Source organism: Bufo bufo, chromosome 2 (assembly GCF_905171765.1).
Source record: "Bufo bufo chromosome 2, aBufBuf1.1, whole genome shotgun sequence".
In the NCBI taxonomy this organism is placed as follows: domain Eukaryota; kingdom Metazoa; phylum Chordata; class Amphibia; order Anura; family Bufonidae; genus Bufo; species Bufo bufo.
The window spans coordinates 787,678,798-787,702,095 of NC_053390.1; the positions used below are offsets into that span (position 1 = coordinate 787,678,798).

The window sequence follows — 23,298 nt, forward strand, 5'->3', positions numbered from 1 at the left end:
CAATGGCAAACTTGACTTAGATTTTTTTTTCATTTTTCATGTCCGTGGATCCTCCAAAAATCACGGAAGACCCGCGGAAGAAAAAACGGGCACGGATCATGGTACAACGGAACCACGTTTTGCGGGACGTTAAAAAATACTGTCGTGTGCAGGAGGCCTAACTGAGCATAACACTCCAAATACAGGATCCGTTTTTTTTCTTAATTTTTCTCTTCTTAAGGCCTCATGCACACGACAGTATTTTTTCACGGTCCGCAAAACAGGGTTCCGTTGTTCCGTGATCCGTTTCCGTTTTTGTTTCCGTGTGTCTTCCTTGATTTTTGGAGGATCACCAGACATGAAAAGTGAAAAAAAAATCGAAGTCAAGTTTGCCTATGAAAATGATAGGAAAAAAACGGACACGGATCACGGACGCGGATGACAATCTTGTGTGCCTCCGTGTTTTTTCACGGACCCATTGACTTGAATAATCATGTCGTGTGCATGAGGCCTTAAGGCTAATGGCTTAGTTCACATTTATTTTTTTCACGGACTTGAGCTATCCGCATTTTCCACCTACCCATTGATTTTAATGGGCCCGTTCACACATCAGTAATTTTCCACCAATATAATCATGGAGACATTCACTACTTCGGTCTGTGATGCGGACCAGACATGCCCATCGAAGTCTATGGGTCAGTGAAAAACCGCTGACCCCTCACGGAATCCGTGTTTGGTCGGTTTTTCACTGACCATTGGTAGGCGATACTCTGGAAATAAATTTTCAGCTGTGAAGCGTCCATGGAATGACACACAGAGAGCAAAAAAACGGACACACGGATCCTTCACGGATGAAACGGGGACGGATTTTTCCACGGAAGTAAATGTAACAGAGGTAGAAAATACACCCGTAGAAAAGACTTTAAAAAGCCCCCACTCCCTGCGAATGTGCTGTGGTGGGGGATGGGAATCAAAAGCCTTCCTTGCAGGACTCAGGAGACATCCAGTAGAATAAGGGCTCATGCACGCGGCCGTTGTGCGACCGTTCCTTGCATTGGGGACCGCAATTTTGCGGTCCCCAATGTACAGGCAACATCTGTGCGGCAGCCAGGACGGATCGAGACCCATTCAACTTGAATGGGTCCGCATCCGTGATGGCCGTGTGCATGAGCCCTAAGGCGTTTTTCTTTTGCAGGCATTCAGGGTGTTTTCGGCTGTCACTTCCCCTTTAAGAGTCTGTCTGTTTACACGTGGTAGTCATTTGTGTAATTCATCTTCCCTCCCAATCCGTCAGAATGTGCAGCGTAAGCAGAAAAAGTTCCTGAAAAGTAAAGTAAATATCCTGAGCCTGGTGATTTATGTCCCTGGAGGTTACAGTAGGAGAGCATCAGCAGGGAGGCCCCCCCCAGCGCCGGCCTATAGGGTTTTCTATATGTAGCGTGTAATCCTGCGTGTGACGTGTGCGGCGGGCTGTTTGCTTTGCCGGAGTATTTACATGTAGAAACACATTTCCTGGAGCGCAGCGCCGCCTTCTCTGATTTCTTCGTTTTAGGGCTTGTTCACACGACCGTGGCGTGTTTTGCGGGTCCGCAAATTGCGGATCCGCAAATCACGGATGCCGCCCGTGTGCTTTCCGCGATTTGCGAAACGGAACAGATGGCCCATTATAGAAATGCCTATTCTTGTCCGCATCTTTTGCGGCCCCATTGAAGCGAATGGGTCCTCACCCAAGCCGCAAAAAATGCGGCTCGGATGCAGAACCAAACCACGGTCGTGTGAATGAGCCCTTACCCAGGAATTCGGACAGCGCTAAAGTTGTATATGATTTTTTCGAAACCACTGCTAATTTTTGGGCCATAGCAAATCGGTGAGATCAGGTGGAGGGGACGGCAGTCACGTAGCGTCACCGCGACTGGAATGGGACTGCGAGGCACTAATGATTGGGGAGATTTACTAAGGAAAATGCACCAGAATTCAGGCTTAGGCCTCTTTCAAACGACCGTTTTTTTTTTTCCCCGTTTACAGACCGTTTTTTGCGTTCCATATACGGTCCGTATACAGAACCATTCATTTCAATGGTAAAAAAAAGGAATGTACTCCGTATGCATTCCGTTTCCGTATTTCCAATTTTCCGTTCCGTTGAAAGATAGAACATGTTCGATTATTGCCCGCAAATCACGTTCCGTGGCTCCATTCAAGTCAATGGGTCCGCAAAAAAAACGGAACACATACGGAAATGCATCCGTATGTCTTCCGTATCCGTTCCATTTTTGCTGAACCATCTATTGAAAATTTTATGCCCAGCCCAATTTTTTCTATGTAATTACTGTATACTGTATATGCCATACGGAAAAACGGACCGGAAGCACAATGGAAACAAAAATGCTTTGTACCGTGTTTTTTATGCATTTTTAGGGTGCATTCACATGACCATGCCATGTTTTGAAAAACACGGATACCAGCTGTGTGCGTTCAGCATTTTGCAGAACACACAGGGCTGGCGCTGTATAGAAAATGCCTAAGACTAGGACATGCTCTATATTTTTTGCCGGCTTCATTGAAATGAATGGGTCCTCACCCGTTCCGCAAAATTGCTGAACGGATGCGGACCCATTGATATAGTTGTGTGAATGAGCCCTTAGACCTTTTTTTCTCCTTACTTGACATGGGGCATGGCTTTCTGGGACATGGGCATGGCTCGGCCCAAAGTGACTGTGACTTAGGCCTCCCGCACACGACAGTATTTTTTCACGGTCCGCAAAACGGGGTTCCGTTGTTCCGTGATCTGTTTCCGTTTTTTTTTCCGTGTGTCTTCCTTGATTTTTGGAGGATCACCAGACATGAAAAGTGAAAAAAAAATCTAAGTCAAGTTTGCCTTGAAAATGATATAAAAAAAAACAGACGTGGACACGCGGACGCGGATGACAATCTTGTGTGCCTCCGTGTTTTTTCATGGACCCATTGACTTGAATGGGTCTGCGAACCGTTGTCCGTGAAAAAAATAGGACAGGTCCTATTTTTTTGACGGACTGGAAACACGGATCACGGACGAGGATGACAAATGGTGCATTTTCCAAGTTTTCAACGGACCCATTGAAAGTCAATGGGTCCGCAGAAAATCACGGAAAAACGGAACAACGGACACGGAACACAACAACGGTCGTGTGCATGAGGCCTTAAGATGCGACATCCCTGTCTAAGGCCTCATGCACACGACCGTTGTGTGCATCCGTGGGCGTTGTGCCGTTTTCCGGTTTTTTTTCGCGGACCCATTGACTTTCAATGGGTCCGTGGAAAAATCGGAAATTGCACCGTTTTGCAACCGAGACCGTGATCCGTGTATCCTGTCCGTCAGAAAAATATGACCTGTCCTATTTTTTTGACGGACAACGGTTCACGGACCCATTCAAGTCAATGGGTCCGTGAAAGAACACGGATGCACACAAGATTGGCATCCGTGTCCGTGGCCGTAGGTTAGTTTTTATACAGACGGATCCGAAGATCCGTCTGTATGAAAGCTTTTTCATAGCTGAGTTTTCTCTTAGGGCAGCACAAGGGGCAAACTAAGACCGGCGTAAAAAGCCCCACTATGGTGTCTCCTCTACTGGAGAGTGCCACGACCATGGTCTCATAGAGATTCACAAAACATGGGGGGTCATTTACTAAGACCGGCTTTTTACACCGGTCTTAGGCTAGGTCTACACGACGACAATAAGTCGCGCGACCGATAGGGCACAACTACACTGCAACATTAGTCGTGCGACAACTTTTTTAATGGTAGTCTATGGTGTCACACTGCGACATGCTGCGACGCGACAGTCGCAGAAATATCCATCTCGAATGGATAAAAATTGTCGCACGACAAAATGTCGTCGTGTAGACCTAGCCTTAGATTCCCCCTGCGACGCCGTAAGATTCGGCTAATGTATGGCCTATAAATTAGGTGCATCTATGGCAGTCCTTGCGCCTGGCAAAAAAAAACTATGGCAGCCTCAGGCTGGAGTCGTTTTTTTGGTAACATTTATGTCTGTTTCCAGGGGAGTAACGTGCTGGGGCCAGGACTCCGTCTCCGGTAAATTTACTTACAGGCGTAAATGTTTGGAGAAACACGATGCCAGCCAGGGGTTGGAGTAGTTTTTCCGCCAGGCGCAAGGACTGCCGTAGGGCAGCACAAGGGTATAAAAAGCCGTCTTAGTAAATGTGCCCCTCTGTGCGACATACACACCGCGCACAGGTCCCGACTTGTGTCGCAGGTATCCATAGGGTACATGTTGGTATGCTATAGGAAAGCACAAGAAACGTGGCTTTCCTATGCAGAGTATCGCAACAAAAAACATACATCACGGGGCTAATAAAGCAACAGCCAACACAGTTTTGCTACTGAATTGGTGTCGTTGTAGTCAGCACTGGTCTGGCACTGCTATGCCGAGGTGCGGCTGGGGCAGCTGCTTTTCCTGCTTAGTCTATGGCTGGTGTTTGAGGTGCGAGATCAGAAGACGTCTGTTGCGCCGCGTACCTTTCCCTTCCTATGCACTTGTGTTTTCAGTGTAAATATCCAGTAATTGGAGACGCCCGCTTCGGACTGAACATGTGTTTTATAGGTTGTACAGAATCTGGACGGTGCCAGGCGGAGGAATCTGATGAAAAGCTAAATTAGAGCATGTTTTACTCACCCACAATTCCTTGCAGAACGCTCCAATCTTGTTTCATCCAGGGCCTCCTGGTTCCTGGAAGGATTACAGTAAGGGCTCATGCACACAAACGTATTTTCTTTCCATGTCCGTTCAGTTTTTTTTGTGGACCGTATACGCAACCATTTATTTCAATGGGTCTGCAAAAAAAACGGAAGGTACTCCGTGTGCATTCTGTTTCCGTATTTCCGTTCCGCAAAAAAATAGAACATGTCCTATTATTGTCCGCATTACGGACAAGGACAGGACTGTTCTATTAGGGGCCTGCTGTTCCGTTCCGCAAAATACGGAATGCACACGAACGTCATCCGTATTTTTTGCGGATCCGTTTTTTGAGGACCGCAAAATACATACGGTCGTGTGCATGAGCTGCAGTATAAAGAGAAACTATGTAAGAACAGCTTCACATGACCGTCATACTGCATCTGCATCTTAGGAGAAGTATTAGGCACTTGGGGCCAGATTTATCATTAGCTCAGGTCAGAATAATGGAGTGAAAAAGTCCCAAACGCTAAAACTGCGCACAAATTTGCGACTTTTTTCTGCTCTGCACTATGCTCGCCAGTTTTCTGAAAGTGGGCGTGTTTTCTTATGTAAATGAATCTCTAGACAGATTTACTATTGGGACTATTTAAAAAAGTCGCAAAAAAGTCGCAAAAAAGTCCCAATTTCACTCCAGTGAGGACCATGCTTATCTTATGAGACTTTTTAATAGAACATGCGACTTTTTCATAAAAACGTGCGACTTTTTCGTAAAGATGTGCGACTTTTGTAAAGCTGCTTACTGACGGATAAAGTGCTACCGTCGAACCACATTTATTACAGTCTTAAAGGGCCGATCATAAATCTGACTTGGCTAAAACTGACTTTAGCCATATGTGAAAGTGGAGTGAGCTGTCAGAGTAATGATAAATCTGGCCCTTGGAGTTTTCATCCCCTGGATGAGATCAGAAGTGTACGCACTTATTGACAGCAATCAAAGATCTTGAAATTGGTCAAGATTTGAAACACTTCGGGGCACATTTATCAATCTCTCCTGTTTTTAGGGGTACAATTAGAAAGGCGCATTTGATTCGGCTGTCTTTCTTTTGCCGAGTATTTATTAAAAGTCGCACAGCACTCCATGAATTGGTATTGGTATTAGTCTGACCTCTGGTGGTTGTTTTTCAGTATGACAGGTTCATATTCACTTTGACGGGTCTCATTTATTTGCACATGAAGAAAGTCGCATCTTCACGGAGAAAAGTCACGTCTCCAGAAAAGTGCGACTTTTAATGCAAAAAAAAAAGAAAGTCAAAACAGACTCTCAGGTGGCGAAGAAATTAGACTGTTTTTGCAACAAATTCAGGTGCCAAAAAAGGTGCACCTACATACTGTAAATAAGTAAAAAAAAGTCACAAAAGTTAGAAAACTTCTGAATTTGTCTAATAAATCAAAATAAGAGAACGAGGCGCAAAAGCCTCCAAAACAGGCGCAATTTCAGTAGTAAACGTGTCCCTGTATGTTAGGAATGTGCTGCTCTCCATACAGTGATTGAGCTGTAGTCACATAAAACCCAAATATTAAAGTGACAGAACCAGCATCTGTGAAGGAAGCCGTTACTTGTCTGCAGAGCTTACGCTTGGATGTAGAGTATTATCATCTGTACACACTATTTGCCCAGGGGTCCTCAGCTGGTAAAGGAACACTAAACATAAAAAACTGCACTCAGAAATTAAAAACATCCTTGAATCCCCCCCCCCCCCTTACTTGTGATGTCACGTTCATTGGTCACATGACCTAGGTGCAGCTTGGTCGCATTCAAGTGAATTGGACTGAGCTGCTATTCTGAGCACAGCCACTATCCAGTGGATGGCGCTGTACTTGGTTAGCTGCCCCGGCCTGCTCAAACTGTAGATCCGCCGAGGTGCTGGGTGTTGGACTCCACCGATTTAATGGCCTATCTTGAGGATAGCTCTTCACCTTGAAGCTGTGGTCATACGGACGTAATACCTGAAGATTAGATTGTTTGTATCGTGCCGACAGCACCCGGACCGCCGGCGATTCTGCTGAGCCGGATCACCGCGATATGGCCTTAATGTCTGCCTCGTGTCATTCCTATAAGTCATTGATAGCTTGTTTTTTTGGGTACGGGCAGCTTTAAGACAGATATTCTTGGCATTGTGCTTCCTGCCAGGTACAGCGCCAGCCTCGTCCATGAGCTTTGTCTGACATTGCAGTGTTCACTTGAACGAGCTGCAATATCAGACACGGCCTGTGGATAACAGTGGCGCTGTTTCTGGAATTAGCCATGATTTTCCAATCCCATGCTATATGTAGCACTTACTTGGGGTATCATGGACTCTGGGTGACAAGCGCTGACCAAGTATTAGAACTTATAACCTATCTACAGGTGGTAAGTATATGATTGCTGGGAATGGGGTCACAACATGCCCGCTGCCGCTATACCTCTTAGGACTCACGTGTGCCACCCTCGCCGTGCATTGGGGACCGCAAATTGCACGTGTGGCCGGTGCTGACAGATGCAGACCCATTTGGGTCCGCGATCCATCTGCACCGCAAAAAATAGAGCATGTTCTTTCTGTTTTTTGAGGTGCGGAGGCACGGACTGAATTGCCACGGAAGCACTCCCTAGTGCTTCCGTGGACTTCCGCTTGGTGCCTCCACACCGTATCTTCTGGATTGCGGACCCATTCTAGTGAATGGGTCTGCATCCGTGAAACGATGAGCACACAGCCTTGTGCCCGCATTGCGGCTCGCAATATATGGGCAAAGCCCTTAGTGGGATCGTCAGAGATAACAGTACTCTACTTCTCTTCATCAGGCCTCTTGCATACGTGGTTTGGTTCTGCATCTGAGCTGCATTTTTTTTTTTGTGGGCGGCATGTTCGTGTACAAGAGGCCTCAGTCCCATAGAGAGGAAAGCGTGCAAGCGTGACAGTCACTGGGGGACTCAAGGGACCTTCTGGGACCCCCACCGATCCTGTAGATGAGTGACATGTTCTTATGGTGGGACAACCCCTTTAACCCATTCCCTCTTTACTACATATGACGACATCTCATTGCATCTCTATTGCACGTGAATGCCATGGGGTGACTTCCGCTATACCAAATATGCATTCTAACATGCTGAGACTTTCTGGGCCGCCAGCCATACGCGTTCAGTCCATGAAATCCGCCATAGTATACAGGACTCTACATAGACGCCGCTCACTTGAATGGCCAGTAACAGAACGCTCTGAGCCGTGTCCTGCGGGCTGGATCTCTCTATAGAGCGCTGCGATCCTTCTTTCATGCGCCTCATGTAATTGGAGCATCTCTTATGTGATGTACACGATGAGGAATTGCTTCCTATAATCGTACTTCTAATGAGAATTTCTTATTTTACAGGTCATCGCACAACGAGCTAGAAAAGCATAGGTAAGATGGACGTCTGTCACCTGGCCAAGGCTTCCATGTTATATGTCATGATGTAATGTGTCTTGACCTTGCTTTCACTGGACATTGTGGACAGGTAGGCATCAGTGGTCACAGGAGTGTTACCTGTAGAGACTGCCAGCAGGATCAACACTGTTAAACCAGGCAAACTTTTTGCTTGGGTTGATCCTCCTGATTAAGTTGATACCTGTCTTGTGAAAATACTGTAGGTTGTAGTCTTCCTTTTTTTTATTCCACATGTAAATCAAGGCTTCTTTCCTTCTTTCCTTGGCTTTCCATGCACTGAAGCCCTCATTTGCATATAGAAAATTATTCTTTTTTTTACAAGACAGGTATCATTTTAATCAGCTGGATCATCCTTATTTGACAGTATGCCTTGGTTTAATAGGGTTGATCTTGTGGACAGGTGCTCTTTTATATTAAAGGAGTTCTCCAGTTTCAAAATTACATTTTATTATCTGCTCAGAGTACCCCAAACACTGTATATTTTTGCCCCATATATCTGTTTTTTTTATGTCAGCACTTTCCTTCTCCTATTCTCGGCATCACTGTATCCTTGCAGGATGTTTACATGCAGAACTTCCTGTTTTCAGTAGCTCTCTGCTGGTTTTGAGGATCTGTAATGTTTCACAGGGCTTGCTCTGCCTGCCACTCTGTTCCCTCTGCATTAGTCAGGCTCCCCAAACCTCCTTTTTCCATGTTATCTAGCGGAGTAAGCCCTGGAAAACATTACAGAGCAAAGGTGTGCTGGAATTAAGTAGAAACCCAGCAGGAAGTTGATGAACACAGGAAGTTCTGGATGTAAACATCCTGCCAGAATGCAGTGATGCCAAGAACAGGGGAAGGAAAGTGCTGACATGAAAACGGTTTATGGGGCAAAAATATGTAGCGTTTAGGGTACTCTGGGCAGATAAAAAAAAAAAAATTGACTGAAAAACACCTTCAACCCTTTAATGCATAATGCCGTATAAAGAAAGTGTCGCTGCAAAGGACCTATCCTGTCCTGCAACCCATTGATGTGAATGGACATTGTGTAATGCTTTATTTCCCCAGTAGAGGTGCTGCAGAGTAACTGAACACTTAGGCCAGGCACACAAGTTTGCTAAATGCGAGGAAGTCGCAGCATGTGTCGGTGTGAGGTCCTGTTCTGACTATTGCTCTTCTGATAGGAACCCACAGCATTATGTCAGTGTAAGGCCTCATGCACACAAACGTATTTTATTTCCGTGTCCGTTCTGGGTTTTTTTGCGGAGCGTATACAGAACCATTCATTTCAATGGGTACGCAAAAAAAACGGAAGTTACTCAGTGTGCATTCCGTTTCCTTATGTCCATATCTCCGTTCCACAAAAAAATAGAACATGCCCTATTATTGTCCGCATTACGGACAAGGATAGGACTGTTCTATTAGGGGCCAGCTGTTCCGTTCCGCAAAATACGGAATGCACACAGACGTCATCTGTATTTTTTGCGGATCCGTTCTTTGTGGACTGCAAAATATAAACTGTCGTGTGCATGAGCCCTAATTCTGCAGATTCCAGGACTCTCAGGGTCACACAGCATTATAAATCACTGTAGCGCTGTGCGATGCTGCATCCTGTCAGAGGAGCAGAGGTCCGAACGGGACCACACACTGACACATACTGCGAGTGTGTGTCTGGTCTTGAGCTAGGGCTACACGACACATAGGGCACAGCTACACTGCAAAATGTGTCGTGCGACATTGATGTCGCACGACAATTTTTTGAATGATAGTCTATGGTGACGCACTGCAACATGCTGCGACTGCGACGTGACAGTCGCAGAAAAATCCATCTTGGAGGGATTTTTTGCTACTGTCGTGTTGCAGTCGCAGCATGTTGCAGTGTGACACCATAGACTATCATTAAAAAAATCGTTGCGCGACATTTGTGTGACAAAATGTCGCGTGACAAATGTAGTCATGTAGCTCTAGCCTTAAAATCCAGAGAGGCGGCAGTTTGAGAGACTACTATATCAGATGACCCATGGCCACCACACAATCAGGCTTTGAGACCCAGTTTGAGGCCTAAAGTTGGGGGCTTTCGAAACAAATTAAAAATTTGCAATAAAAAAAAGAATGTAACATGTTTCTTCATATGAAGCACATGAAAGATGTAATAAATCAGGCCGTGTCCTCAGTAATGAGCTGCGGGGACGTTTCTCTGCCTATAGAAGGTATAGAGGTGGGTATAGTATCTGGCAGCGTTATATGTTGTCACCAGGACCCCGCGGTGCTCCCCTCCCAGCCTTTCCTGCTTTTGATCTATTTTAAGTGCTCCCTGCCGTGCTGCGTGTGACTCATCTGCCCTTTATGGGACACGCTGGAGTTTGTGGTTGGCGTGTTTTAAGGAGAGAAAGAGGCTCATTGAACTGTGCCACACAATGAGTGACGCTCTCCCAGTAAATGTCAGCGGCAGCAGGTTCACCCTCAGCACGCATGCACTGCACATCTACAGTATTTTGGTTTTCTGAATATATGTAAATTAATTCCTTCATTTTAGTATCTCCACTTTTATTTTTGAAGCGCTCTGCTTGCTGTCAGTGAGTGGAAGCACTCTTCCTTATCATCTCCATGTCACACAGGTGCAGGGCTCGTTCCATGAGACGGCACTGATACACTTTAGCCAGCACTGCACCTGTGGTAACTAGACCATGATCTGGACAGGTTTTTAGCCTCTGGCAATAAACACTACGTTTACTAAAAGCAAGCAGAGATCTTAAAATTGGTGAGCCATTCCCCCCCCCCCCCCCATTATTTACTTTTAAAGTGGCATTAAAGGGGTTTTTACTTTTGATGACTTTTACTCAGGATAGGTGATCAATATCAGATCGGTGGGGTCTGACTCCCGGCACCCCCTCTTGTACGAGCGCTGCCTTCTCTGCTCTGTTTACCTGCTCACCGCAGCAATTGCAGTTGTGACCAGGTGTAGTAACAACTATGGCGTCCCCCGTCCCATGAAGTGAATGGGGGCGCCATACTTGTAATTACACCTGCTCACCACTGCAATTGATGTGGCGAGCATGTAAACAAGCAGAGAAGGCCGCGCTCTTATGAGCTCTGCGTTCTCTCCAAACAACTGATCGGCGGGGATGCCGGGAGTTGGATCTATTTTGAGGATAGGTCATCAATAGTAAAAAGCAGACAACCCTTTTAACCCCTTCTTGATGCTGGCAGACATCCTCCGAGATCCAGTGCCGTATGATTATGTAGCACTGAATGCGTGGGCACTGTGACCATGTGATCAGAGCTGCATTACACATTGAGATCCTGCTGCAACAGCTGGGATCGGAGATAATTCCTATCCTGGCTTTTTGACCACTTAGATGCCATGGTCAATAGGGACCGCAGCATCTAAGTGGTTAGACATAGGGATGTGATCACGGAAAGCCAGTGGGTACTGTGGCATCCAGGGGCCTAACAGTAGCCCCCAGGTCTTTCAAGTATACAAACCTATTAGACCCTGCCAGAGGCATGATGCTTTCAAATGGGCAGCCTTTCCACCCAGATGCTGTCCAAGTTTAGAACAGGCAGCACCCGGGCTGAATACTGACCCATTCATCTGATTGGGTATGCTTACACGGGTGATTTTCTACCCAGACTATAGGTCCATGCTGAGAAATCCGCATTTTGTTCATTATTTGTCCGTTTTCCCTGTAAGACTCATCCATACAAATGAATAGGTCTGCGTGAAAAAACGGACCGCACACGGACTGCATCCATGTAAGGTCTGTTTATTAAAGGGGTTCTCTGGGAATTAAGAAAATGAAAATACTTATATATTACTTTATTATAAATATATTCCCAAATACCTTTCATTAGTTATAATGGTTGTTTTGTCTGGGAAGCAATCATCAGGGGAAATAAAATAGCCGGTGTTCTACTAGTACACACAGAACCTGTCCTAATCACACAGCAGGACAAGTTACTTCACAACACTGAGGTAAAGAGCCGCCTCATCCTCCTCTCTGCTTGTCAGGGATTATGATCCTAAATGCAGTTCAGATCTTCAGCTGAGTCTCTGTACAAATGGAACTCATGAGGAGACATGAAATACAGAGAGGTGGTGCGGGTGAGGAAAATGAGCAGCAGCACTTGTATGCAGTCCCCCTTACCACAGTCCGTCCTCTCTGTACTTCATGTCTCCTCATGAACTCCATTCCTACAGAGATTTAGCTGAAGATCTTATCTGTATTCAGGATCATAATCCCTGACAAGCAGAGAGGCGGATGAGGCAGCTCTTTATCTCAGTGTTGTGAAGTAACTTGTCCTGCTGTGATTAGGACAGGTTTTGTGTGTACTGATAGGACAGCGGACATTTTATTTCCCCTGATGATTGCTTCCCAGACAAAACGAGCCATTATTACTAATGAAAGGTATTTGGGAATTTATTCATAATAAAGTAATAATTAAGTATTTTCTTAATTCCTGGAGAAACTCCATCTGAATGAGTTTCCTATTATCTGTCTGAAATGGCCCTAATAGGAATAATACAGGAGTATCTAAAGTAAAAAAATAATAATTAGAATTAGGGCTCCTGCACACGAACGTGTGCGCCCTGTGGCCGTGCTGCAGCCCGCAAAATGCAGGCCGCAATGCACGAACACCGTCCGTGGGGCAGCCGCAGCGGATCGCAGACCCACTCACTTTAATGGGTCCGCGATCCGGCTGTTCCGCAAAAAAATAGGACATGTTCTATCTTTTTGCAGAACGGAAGTACCGGACGAAACCCCACGGAAACACTCCGTAGTGCTTCCGTAGGGTTCCATTCCGTGCTTTCATTCCGGATTTGGGGAACCATTGAAGTGAATGGGTCCGCATCTGTGATGCGGAATGCACACGGAACGGTGCCTGCGTATTGCGAAACCACAAATGCGGTCCGCAATACGGCATCGGGACACCTACGGTCATGTGCAGGAGGCCTTATAGAAAAATTTAATACATTTTAAAAACGTAACAACTTAAACTATAAAATGATCTGCAGTTCAAAAAAAACTATGGCAAAATTTCCCTTTTTTGCTCATGCCACCTTCTAAAAACAGATTAAAAAGAGATTATATATGGGCCCCAAAATAGTACCAATGACATCAGCTCATCCTGCAAAAAAAAAGTCCTCACACAGCTCTGTCAATGGAAATATAAAAACGTAACAGATCTTAGAATATGACGACCTGAAACCAATTTTTTTAATATATAAAGCTTCTACATATTTGGTATCGCCCTAATCGTAATGACCACAGAATAAGGGTCCATTCACACATCCGTAGTGTATTGCGGATCCGCAATACACCCGGCCGGCACCGCCCATAGAACTGATTGCGGACAGATAATAGGACATGTTCTATTTTTTGCGGAGCCAAAGCCCGGAAGCTCGGGGCAGCGGCACGGAAATGCGGATGCATCTTTTCTGTCCCCATAGAGAATGAATAGGTCCGCACCCGTTCAGCAAAATTGCGGAACGGATGCGGACCCATTTGCGGACGTGTGAATGGACCCTTAAGGGAACATGTTATTTATATTGCCAGAATTGCTATTTTTTCCATTTAAGCCGCCCTCCACAATGAGTTTGTTTTATGTACCCCAAAATAGCATCATTAAAAAGTACAACTCATTCTGCAGAAAATAACCCCTCATCTGGCTGCATTGATGGAAAAATAAACTGTTCTGTCTCTTGGAAATCAGCGATGCAAAAAAAAAAACGGCAGGCACCCGGGTCTAATGTATGCGATCGACATTAACGGCGATCGCAGACATTTAACTCCTCAGATGCCGTGGTCAAAATGTGACCACGACATCTGGGAACTCAAAAACTTGGGAGCGTACGCTCCCGGGGGTGCAACAGCTCCCCTTAGCAAGGATGGGGGGGGAGCCGAATGGTGTGTGTGGCAGCCTTGGTCCCCCTGAATGATGCCGCAGATAGGTTTCTATGGAGATTATAGGAACACAGTGAAATTCTGTAGACTTCAACGCTAATGCATTGAAGTCTATAAGGCCCCTTTCACACGGGCGAGTATTCCGCGCGGATGCGATGCGTGAGTTGAACACATTGCACCCGCACTGAAACCCGACCCATTCATTTCTATGGGGCTGTTCACATGAGCGGTGATTTTCATGCATCACTTGTGCGTTGCGTGAAAATCGCAGCATGCTCTATATTCAGCGTTTTTCACGCAACGCAGGCCCCATAGAAGTGAATGGGGTTGCGTGAAAATCGCAAGCATCCGCAAGCAAGTGCGGATGCGGTGCGATTTTCACGCACGGTTGCTAGGAGACGATCGGGATGGAGACCCGATCATTATTATTTTCCCTTATAACATGGTTATAAGGGAAAATAATAGCATTCTGAATACAGAATGCATAGTAAACTAGCGCTGGAGGGGTTAAAAAAATAATAATAATAATTTAACTCACCTTAGTCCACTTGATCGCGTAGCCGGCATCTTGTCTGTCTCCTTCTTTGCTGAACAGGACCTGTGGTGAGCATTCATTGCAGGAACAGGACCTGTGGTGACGTCACTCCGGTCATCACATGATCCATCACATGATCTTTTACCATGGTGATGGATCATGTGATGACCTGAGTGACGTCACCACAGGTCCTGTTCCTGCAATGAATGCTCACCACAGGTCCTGTTCAGCAAAGAAGGAGACAGAAGGAGATGCTGGGCTGCGCGATCAAGTGGACTAAGGTGAGTTAAATTATTTTATTTATTTTAACCCCTCCAGCGCTGTTTTACTATGCATTCTGTATTCAGAATGCTATTATTTTCCCTTATAACCATGTTATAAGGGAAAATAATACAATCTACACAACCCCGAAACCAAACATGCGCGATTTTTCTCATGCGAGTGCAAAACGCATTACAATGTTTTGCACTCGCGCGGAAAAATCGTGCGTGTTCCCGCAACACACCCGCACATTTTCCCGCAACGCCCGTCTGAAAGAGGCCTAAGAGGAGCAGTCTGATTATTGCTTGTTCTAGTTCCCTAGGGGCACAATTAAAAAGTGTAAAAAAAAATAATAATAAAATGTTTTTAAAAGTATAAAAATTCAAATCACCCGCCTTTATCTACAATTAAAATAATAATTAAAAAAAAAAAAAAAACATCATAGGCATTGCCCATTCTAATAAAATTTTAAAATATTTATCCTATACAGCGAATTACGTAAAATAATTTCAATGGAATGGAAAATAATATCAAAATCACTGATTCACCATTTTTTTTTGTCACTTCACCTCCCCAAAAAATGTAACTGAAAGTAACCAACACTCCAAAATCGTAACAATAAAAACTACAGATCACCCTGCAATAAATGAGCCCTGTACCCATAAAAATAATTTGCTGATGCAAGGAAAAAATTGGTATCGTTGTAATGGTACTGACCCGGAGAATGAAGGGCACGGGTTTGTTTTACCGCATAGCAAACGCTGTAAAAACAAATCCTATAAAACTGGTGGAAATATTTGTTTTGATGTAGTATTTTTTTTTTTTTTACAGCTTTCCACTACATTGTATGCAACAGTAAATGGTGCCATTAGAAAGAACAACTTGTCCTGCTAAAAACAAGCCCTCATATGGCTCATATGTGAATGGAAAAGTAAGACAGTTATAGCTCTGAGAAGGCAGGGAGTAAAAAAAGAAAAAGAAAAAGGAAAATGCCCCTGCAGCCGGCCCCCTGAAATTGAAGATTCTAACTTACCTGTTCCCCGCCACTCTGGTGGTCCTCACCGCTTCCGTTGTCGCCATCTGAAACATTTACCTGAATGTAATTCAAGTCCTAACTATGTTCTAGAGGAGCCTGGGGGGAAGGTGGTAAAGGGAGGCCCCCGTTTTCTAGTCGTATTCAGACTACTTCGGAGAATCGCTTAAGGCCTCTTTCACACGAGCGTGTCCGGATAAGGTCCGGATGCGTTGCGGCAAACCCGCGCGGGTAGGTACGCAATTGCAGTCAGTTTTGACTGCGATTGCGTTCCGTTGTTCAGTTTTTATCGCCCGGGTGCAATGTGTTTTGCACGCGCGTGATAAAAAACTGAATGTGGTACCCAGACCCGAACTTCTTCACTGAAGTTCAGGTTTGGGTTCAAGGTTGTGTAGATTTTATTATTTTCCCTTATAACATGGTTATAAGGGAAAATAATAGCATTCTGAATACAGAATGCATAGTACAATAGGGCTGGAGGGGTGAAAAAAAAATAAAAAAATATATAACTCACCTTAATCCACTTGTTCGCGCAGCCGGCATCTCTTCTGTCTTCTTTGAGGAATAGGACCTTTGATGACGTCACTGCGCTCATCACTTGGTCCATCACATGATCTTTTACCATGGTGATGGATCATGTGACAGACCATGTGATGAGTGCAGTGATGTCATCAAAGGTCCTATTCCTCAAAGAAGAAGACAGAAGAGATGCCGGCTGCGCAAACAAGTGGATTAAGGTGAGTTAAATTATTTTCTATTTTTTTTTTTAACCCCTCCAGCCGTATTGTACTATGCATTCTGTATTTAGAATGCTATTATTTTCCCTTATAACTATGTTATAAGGGAAAATAATAATGATCGGGTCCCCATCCCAATCGTCTCCTAGCAACCGTGCGTGAAAATCGCACCGCATCCACACTTGCTTGCGGACGCTTGCGATTTTCACGCAGCCCCATTCACTTCTATGGGGCCTGCGTTGCGTGAAAAACGCACAATATAGAACATGCTGCGTTTTCCACGTAACGCAAAAGTGCTGCTTGAAAATCACTGCTCATGTGCACAGCCCCATAGAAATGAATGAGTCCGGATTCAGTGCGGGTGCAATGCATTCACCTCACGCCTTGCACCCGCGCGGAATACTCGCCCGTGTGAAAGAGGCCTAAGGCTACTCACATAATATAATGCAGGCAGCTGGGAACTGATTAGCAGCCGTTCTAATAGGCAATTGTTGTAAATGCAGTTCATGGGTCTCCAGTGGAAGATTTACACTTTAACCTGTTTGTCTATAGTCATGATAATTGGCAGCATTACGGGGGGTCAGACTGAGCGGCAGTGCAGTTATGTTCCCATTACATCATTTTTATATATATTTATTTTTTTAGGCGAGCAAAACTTAGGCTATATTTGGAGCAGCTGAAGCAGCTTGTGCCGCTGGGACCTGACAGCAACAGACATACCACTCTAAGCCTCCTGAAAAGAGCAAAAATGCACATTAAGGTAGGAGTCATAGGGCTTCCTGACACCACTGCTGAAGACCTAGTATGCATCGCTATCCATCTAATATCTATCTATTCCATATCTATCGAGAATAAAAAATCTGGCAGCAGAATAAATAAGAAAAAGAAAAGCGGGTGCAAGCCCCAAGGGACTAGACTATTGCCCAATGTACATAAACAGCAAGAAGGCAGCACTCCAGAAATAAGAATAAAGGTCTTTACTCACCCATGTGGATACGCGAGGTTTCAGCTCAAACCTAGAGCCTTTCTAAAGCAGGCCAAGGCTCTAGGGTTGAGCCGAAACATTGCGTATCCACATGGGTGAGTAAAGACCTTTATTCTTATTTCTGGAGTGCTGCCTGTTTGCTGTTTATCTATCTATGAAGAAAGAAAATAGCAGCACCCTAAGGTCAGCCACTGAATGTAGAGAAGTACAAACGATAATAATAAACCCGATGCAACGTTGACAAAGGCTCCATTGAGATGAGCTGAAACGTTGCATTGGGTGTATTATAAGGATCTACATATTTTTCACCAAGACCGGAGCGCTGCCTCGTTTATACTTGTGTCTATCTATCTATCTATCTATCTATCTATCTATCTATCTATTATCTATTATCTATCTATCTATTATCTATCTATCTATCTATCTATCTATCTATCTATCTATCTATCTATTATCTATCTATTATCTATCATTTATCTATCTATCTATCTATCTATCTATCTATCTATCTATCTATCTATCTATCTATCTATCTATCTATCTATCTCCTATCTATCTATCTATCTATCTATTATCTATCTATTATCTATCTATCTATCTATCTATCTCCTATCTATCTATCTATCTATCTATCTCATATCTATCTATCTATCTCATATCTATCTATTATCTATCTATCTATTATCTATCTATTATCTATCTATTATCTATCTATCTATTATCTATCTATCTATCTATCTATCTATCTATTATCTATCTATCTATCTCTCTATTATCTATCTATTATCTATCTATTATCTATTATCTATCTATCTATTATCTATCTATCTATTATCTATTATCTATCTATTATCTATCTATTATCTATCTATTATCTATTATCTATCTATTATCTATCTATCTATCTATCTATCTATCTATCTATCTATCTATCTATCTATTATCTATCTATTATCTATTATCTATTATCTATCTATCTATCTATCTATCTATCTATCTATCTATCTATCTATTTATCTATTATCTATTATCTATCTATCTATCTATCTATTTATCTATTATCTATTATCTATCTATCTATCTATCTATCTATCTCTATCTATCAGATTTTCAGGGTTATGCATATTGATATTTTCTGTGGATGTCTCTTTGGCGTACTCTGTACATTTTCTTTATGTCCCCCTCTGTGCGTGGTTCTCTGTATCTGCTCGGACATGTCTTTGGTGGTAATGTCAGTGGATATGGCTTCATCAGGTGTACAGTGAACCTACAGATCCAGTCTTTTTCTTCTTCTCATGTCAGAAATTAGAAGAACAGGACCGAAAAGCACTGAACGTTAAAGAGCAGCTTCAGAGAGAACATCGCTACCTCAAGCGCCGTCTAGAGCAGCTCTCCGTACACGGGATGGAGCGCATGCGCACTGACAGTATGGGCTCCGTCCTATCCACTGACTCTGAGCAAGGTGAGGGCGGCTTACAGAGGGTGTGCGCTTTGCTTTTTCCGGGGGCTGCAGAATCAGTCATGGTCTGTAATAGACGGGCCATGAAAGGACACAATGCATGTGCCGCCAGTGGTGGTTATACTGATCAGACATGTTTGGCATACCCAAGTGATATACTATCAACTTATGTAGTGCTGGAGTGGGGTGTACATCGTTTACAAGTGCCGGACTCTTAATTAATCAGGCCCATCTCTCGCCCTCTGTGCACCAGACATCAGATCTGTGGCAGCCATAGATTTAAACCAAGTGTTGCGTAAACACCCAAAAAGTCTGCATTTTTTGTGCATATGGTACTTACCTATCGTGGGCGGTGTTCTTTTTTCTTTATTTGCATCTTTTTTTGTTTTTTGGGGTCTATACATATTTTTTAAGGAAAAGTGGGTGACTTTTTTTTTCCCCTTTCATTTTTACTACCCCCCTAGAGTATAAACCATAGACTGAAATAGTTTAGTAGTGCAGTCTATAGGGATGTTGACGTCTTCCTGTTAAGCCCTGCTACAGGCTTGGGAGTCTTCTTATGACAGCGATTGGCACCTTGCTATTCCACCATGGGGTGGGGGCAAGATCAGGGGTCAAAAGGAGTCCCTGACCAAGTGCCCATCTCCTGAGCCCGCTTCATATACCCCCTACATCATTATGCCGTAAATGTACAGCAGATGTTGCCAAGGTGTCAAAACCGCGCCATACATTTACAATGGTGCAGGCTTAAAGCCCAGGACACGTACGGTGCATAGTCTTAAAAAAAGACTATAAAAACAGATTAGACACACTATTAAATAGGCCGCTATAATGGCAGCCATACTGGTTATCACTCATCTTATCCAGAACCAGTTTGGGCTATAACCATGCCTATAAGGGGGCATTCACGTGACCGTATCCGTTTTGCAAAAACATGGATACCTGAGGTGTGCTTTCCGTATTTTGTGGATCAGCATGTTCTGCCCTTTCTTAGAAATGCCTGTTCTTGTCCGCAAAACGGCTGCGGAACGGATAAACGGATGCGGATATCACCCGATGTGGTGTCTGCATCTTTTGTGGCCCCATTGAAATGAATGAGTCGGCAACCAATCCACAAGAAGTCTGGATTGGATGCAGACCCTAAGGCAGTCCACTTGCCTGTAATGTGTAAGGCGACTTTGGGATTGTACTCGGCTTTTCTTTCTACTTGAATTAGTAGTTATGCCGCATAACGCTCATTTCTCCGCGATTAGGTCCAGATAGATTAAGATTAGTGAGCTTGAAATTTATGGGAAAGAAGACTACTGGGTAATAGTGGTAAACCAATTATATTATTATCTCTAATTCCTGAGACTCAGTGGAGACTGTCAGCAGGCCGGACGGTGACCTGTAAGTGGTTAAATGACAGCGCAGCCCTGCAGCCGGGTCTCACGTGACGTTTAATGCAATAGATGGCTATGGTTGATTATCATTCTTATAATCACAAGGGCCCGAAGCCAGACTGTACATTGCAGTTTTGGGCTGGTTAGGACGTAGCGTGTAATTATGGAGCCCGTTATCCCCGCACATGGGGAAATTGTAGACAATGACACGCTGATATCTCGCGTGATGTCACTCATGGCAAGGGGATTACGTTGTATTAGAATTAAAGGGGTTGTCCAGGATTAGAAAACATGTCTGTTCAACTATCAGAAAGGAGGAGGGTCTTCGGGGAAAGGGATGTGGCCTAAGATGCGCCATTTTGCTGTATCTCAAAGTAAGCCAACCATAGGATTAGACAGGTATCTTCCAGCCTGAGCCCCTGTGATAGATCCGCTGGTCTAAGCTACCACCAAATTAGGAAATTTGGGCCTCTGTATGTTAGTTCATGCATTTTTGTATGTGTGCGGGGGTTCTTTGCAAGAGGTATATTTTTAAACAGGAAAGCCATTGTTAAAAAAAAAAGGCATAGAAAAGCGTGGCCAAAAATCAATAGATGTCTATGGCAAAAAAAAAAAAACACCAGAAAATGATCCAAAAAACCCCAACCTATAACTAGAGCATACTGTGATTTTCAATAAAATGCACCACAAGTCAAGAAAAAGGTGACTACTAAAAAAAAGCATGTTTAGACTTCAGCTAAGATCTGGTGCCGGTGTCTAAAACATAGAAAAATTGGGGGGGGAATTAAACAAAAAAGCTATGTGTGAAACCAGCCTAAGGCCTCATGCACACGACCGTTGTTCGGGTCCGCATCCGAGCCGCATTTTTTGCGGCTCGGGTGCGGACCCAATCACTTCAATGGGCCCCACAAAATATGCGGACAGCACTCCGTGTGCTGTCCGCATCCATTGCTCCGTTCCGTGGCCCCGCTAAAAAAATATAGCATGTCCTATTCTTGTCCATTTTGCGGACAAGAATAGGCATTTCTACAATGGGCCGCCCATTCCATTCCGCAAATTGCGGAAGGCACGCGGGCGGCTTCCGTTTTTTGCGGATCCGCGGTTTCTGGACTGCAAAAAAACGGCACGGTCGTGTGCATGAGGCCTTAAAGGGGTATTGTCAGCATGGAAATATCCTGTGCCTGGTGGATGGTGCTTTCATTTCTGGGTCCTGCACCCATACAGGCTGCATCCGACAGGCAATAAATGGAAGGGTTTGTGCAGTAGTCACTTCTATGTGAGTGTAGAGCACATGCACACGACCGTTGTTGGCCGGTGCCAATACTGCGGTCCGCAATATACAGGTACCGGACGTTTGTGCACCGCATCACGGATGCAGACCCGTTCACGTGTTTTATTTATTTTTGGGGGTGCGGATGGATCACCACATTCAAGTTCAACGGGTCTGCATCCATCTGCGCCAGCCGTACAGACGGTGCACTTTGCGGTCCTCAATGCACAAAACGGGCGGCACCCATTCGTCTGCGTGAGCCCTTACAGAACGGCCGATCAGCCATGTCCACCAGGCGTGGCAGGGGGCCACGTCCCCTTTAAGGGGATGATTTTATTTGTAAGTGCGCAGCTTATTCATCCATTTTCCCTTTTCTCTGTCTCTTCAGAAGTGGACATTGAAGGCATGGAGTTTGCACCGGGAGAAATGGACAGTATCGGAAGCGCCAGCGATGTCGACGACCACTACAGTTTGCAGAGCAGCTCCAGCGACAGCGGCTACACACATTCCCTGAGACTTAATTCCAGCCTCTTATAGTGGCCAAATTACTGGACCAACTCAGGACCATCCAACTGAGGGCACTTATGGAAAAAAACAAAAACAAAAAAAACTTTTTAAAAAACAAAACAAAGAAAACAAACTGAAAAAAAAAAAAAAAAAAAAATTGTTACCTGCCGCTCATCCAGGACTCAATCCAGCGCTACGTCCTGAAAAAGAGCATTCTTACTGATGGGCTCCCTTCATAGCAACCACAGCACTAGAGACCCCCCAACTAGCTTCTGGTGGAATCCTGTGCTGTCACCTGGCGGGGAGGATGTTATGGTAGTAGCATAAAAAAAAAACAAAGTTAAGCCCAATTTTGCAGTCCTATCATTCCATTCCTAAGTATTACATGAATATACAGGAGAAAAACAAAAGCAGGTCAGATATTTTTGATTACCAGAGATCATATAGTTTTTCAGAATGAAGTAGTATTTGTACATGCTGGTGACTCTTCATAGGTAGAGGATCAGGTAGCAAGACTTATCAGAACGCAGTATTTCAAGCACTTGGTTTGGGAGAGCAGGAGGAGGAGAGGCGATTACTATGTACAGGTTGTACTGTATACAAGGAAAGGCCGTATACGTACATTGCATTCTGTCCCTTCACTGCTGACCCCGTCAGCTTCTGCATTGCAGTATATGGATTAGCCTGAGGCAGACCGAATGATATCTCATGTTCAGGGGAATTACTGCATTCAGATAATGCGGAACTGACTATATGTATCCAGAACTGAACCCCGTGTAGGGGGGTCCATACAGAGGGGGCCCCATAGCAAGGATCAAACTGCTGAGCCCCCATTAGGGCGTGAGGTTTTGTCATCGAAGACTATTGTCCACCCTCTTGTCTCTCTGCATAGTCCTCACTAGGTGGGACCAGCCAAGGCTGTCCCCTCTTTAGAAGGGCCCCACAGTATGGTCGGTGTTATGTTTGCCCTTGATTGGTTTGGAGTAGCTACCGTATATCAATCATGATAATAAAGCGGTAAACTCTAGGCTCCCGCCTTCGCACTGTCCACCTAAAGGGAACCTGTCAGCAGGTTTGAGGCCAGTAAACCACCAGCACATCCTTATGCAGCTGGGGTTTAGAGTTGAAAA

At 44.5% G+C, this 23,298-nt stretch overlaps 1 protein-coding gene across 1 annotated transcript in view; it reads left to right on the forward strand.

The window, feature by feature from the left end:
- Positions 1 to 22,274, forward strand: part of MXD4 (MAX dimerization protein 4) — a 66,420-nt gene extending 44,146 nt beyond the window's left edge. Inside the window, exons 3-6 of the mRNA XM_040419214.1 lie at positions 8,061 to 8,090; positions 17,211 to 17,325; positions 18,853 to 19,012; positions 22,050 to 22,274. Coding sequence (XP_040275148.1) covers positions 8,061 to 8,090; positions 17,211 to 17,325; positions 18,853 to 19,012; positions 22,050 to 22,198 — 454 coding nt within the window. The 3' untranslated portion in view covers positions 22,199 to 22,274. The remainder of the gene's footprint in view (positions 1 to 8,060; positions 8,091 to 17,210; positions 17,326 to 18,852; positions 19,013 to 22,049) is intronic.
- Positions 22,275 to 23,298: the final 1,024 nt, after the last annotated feature.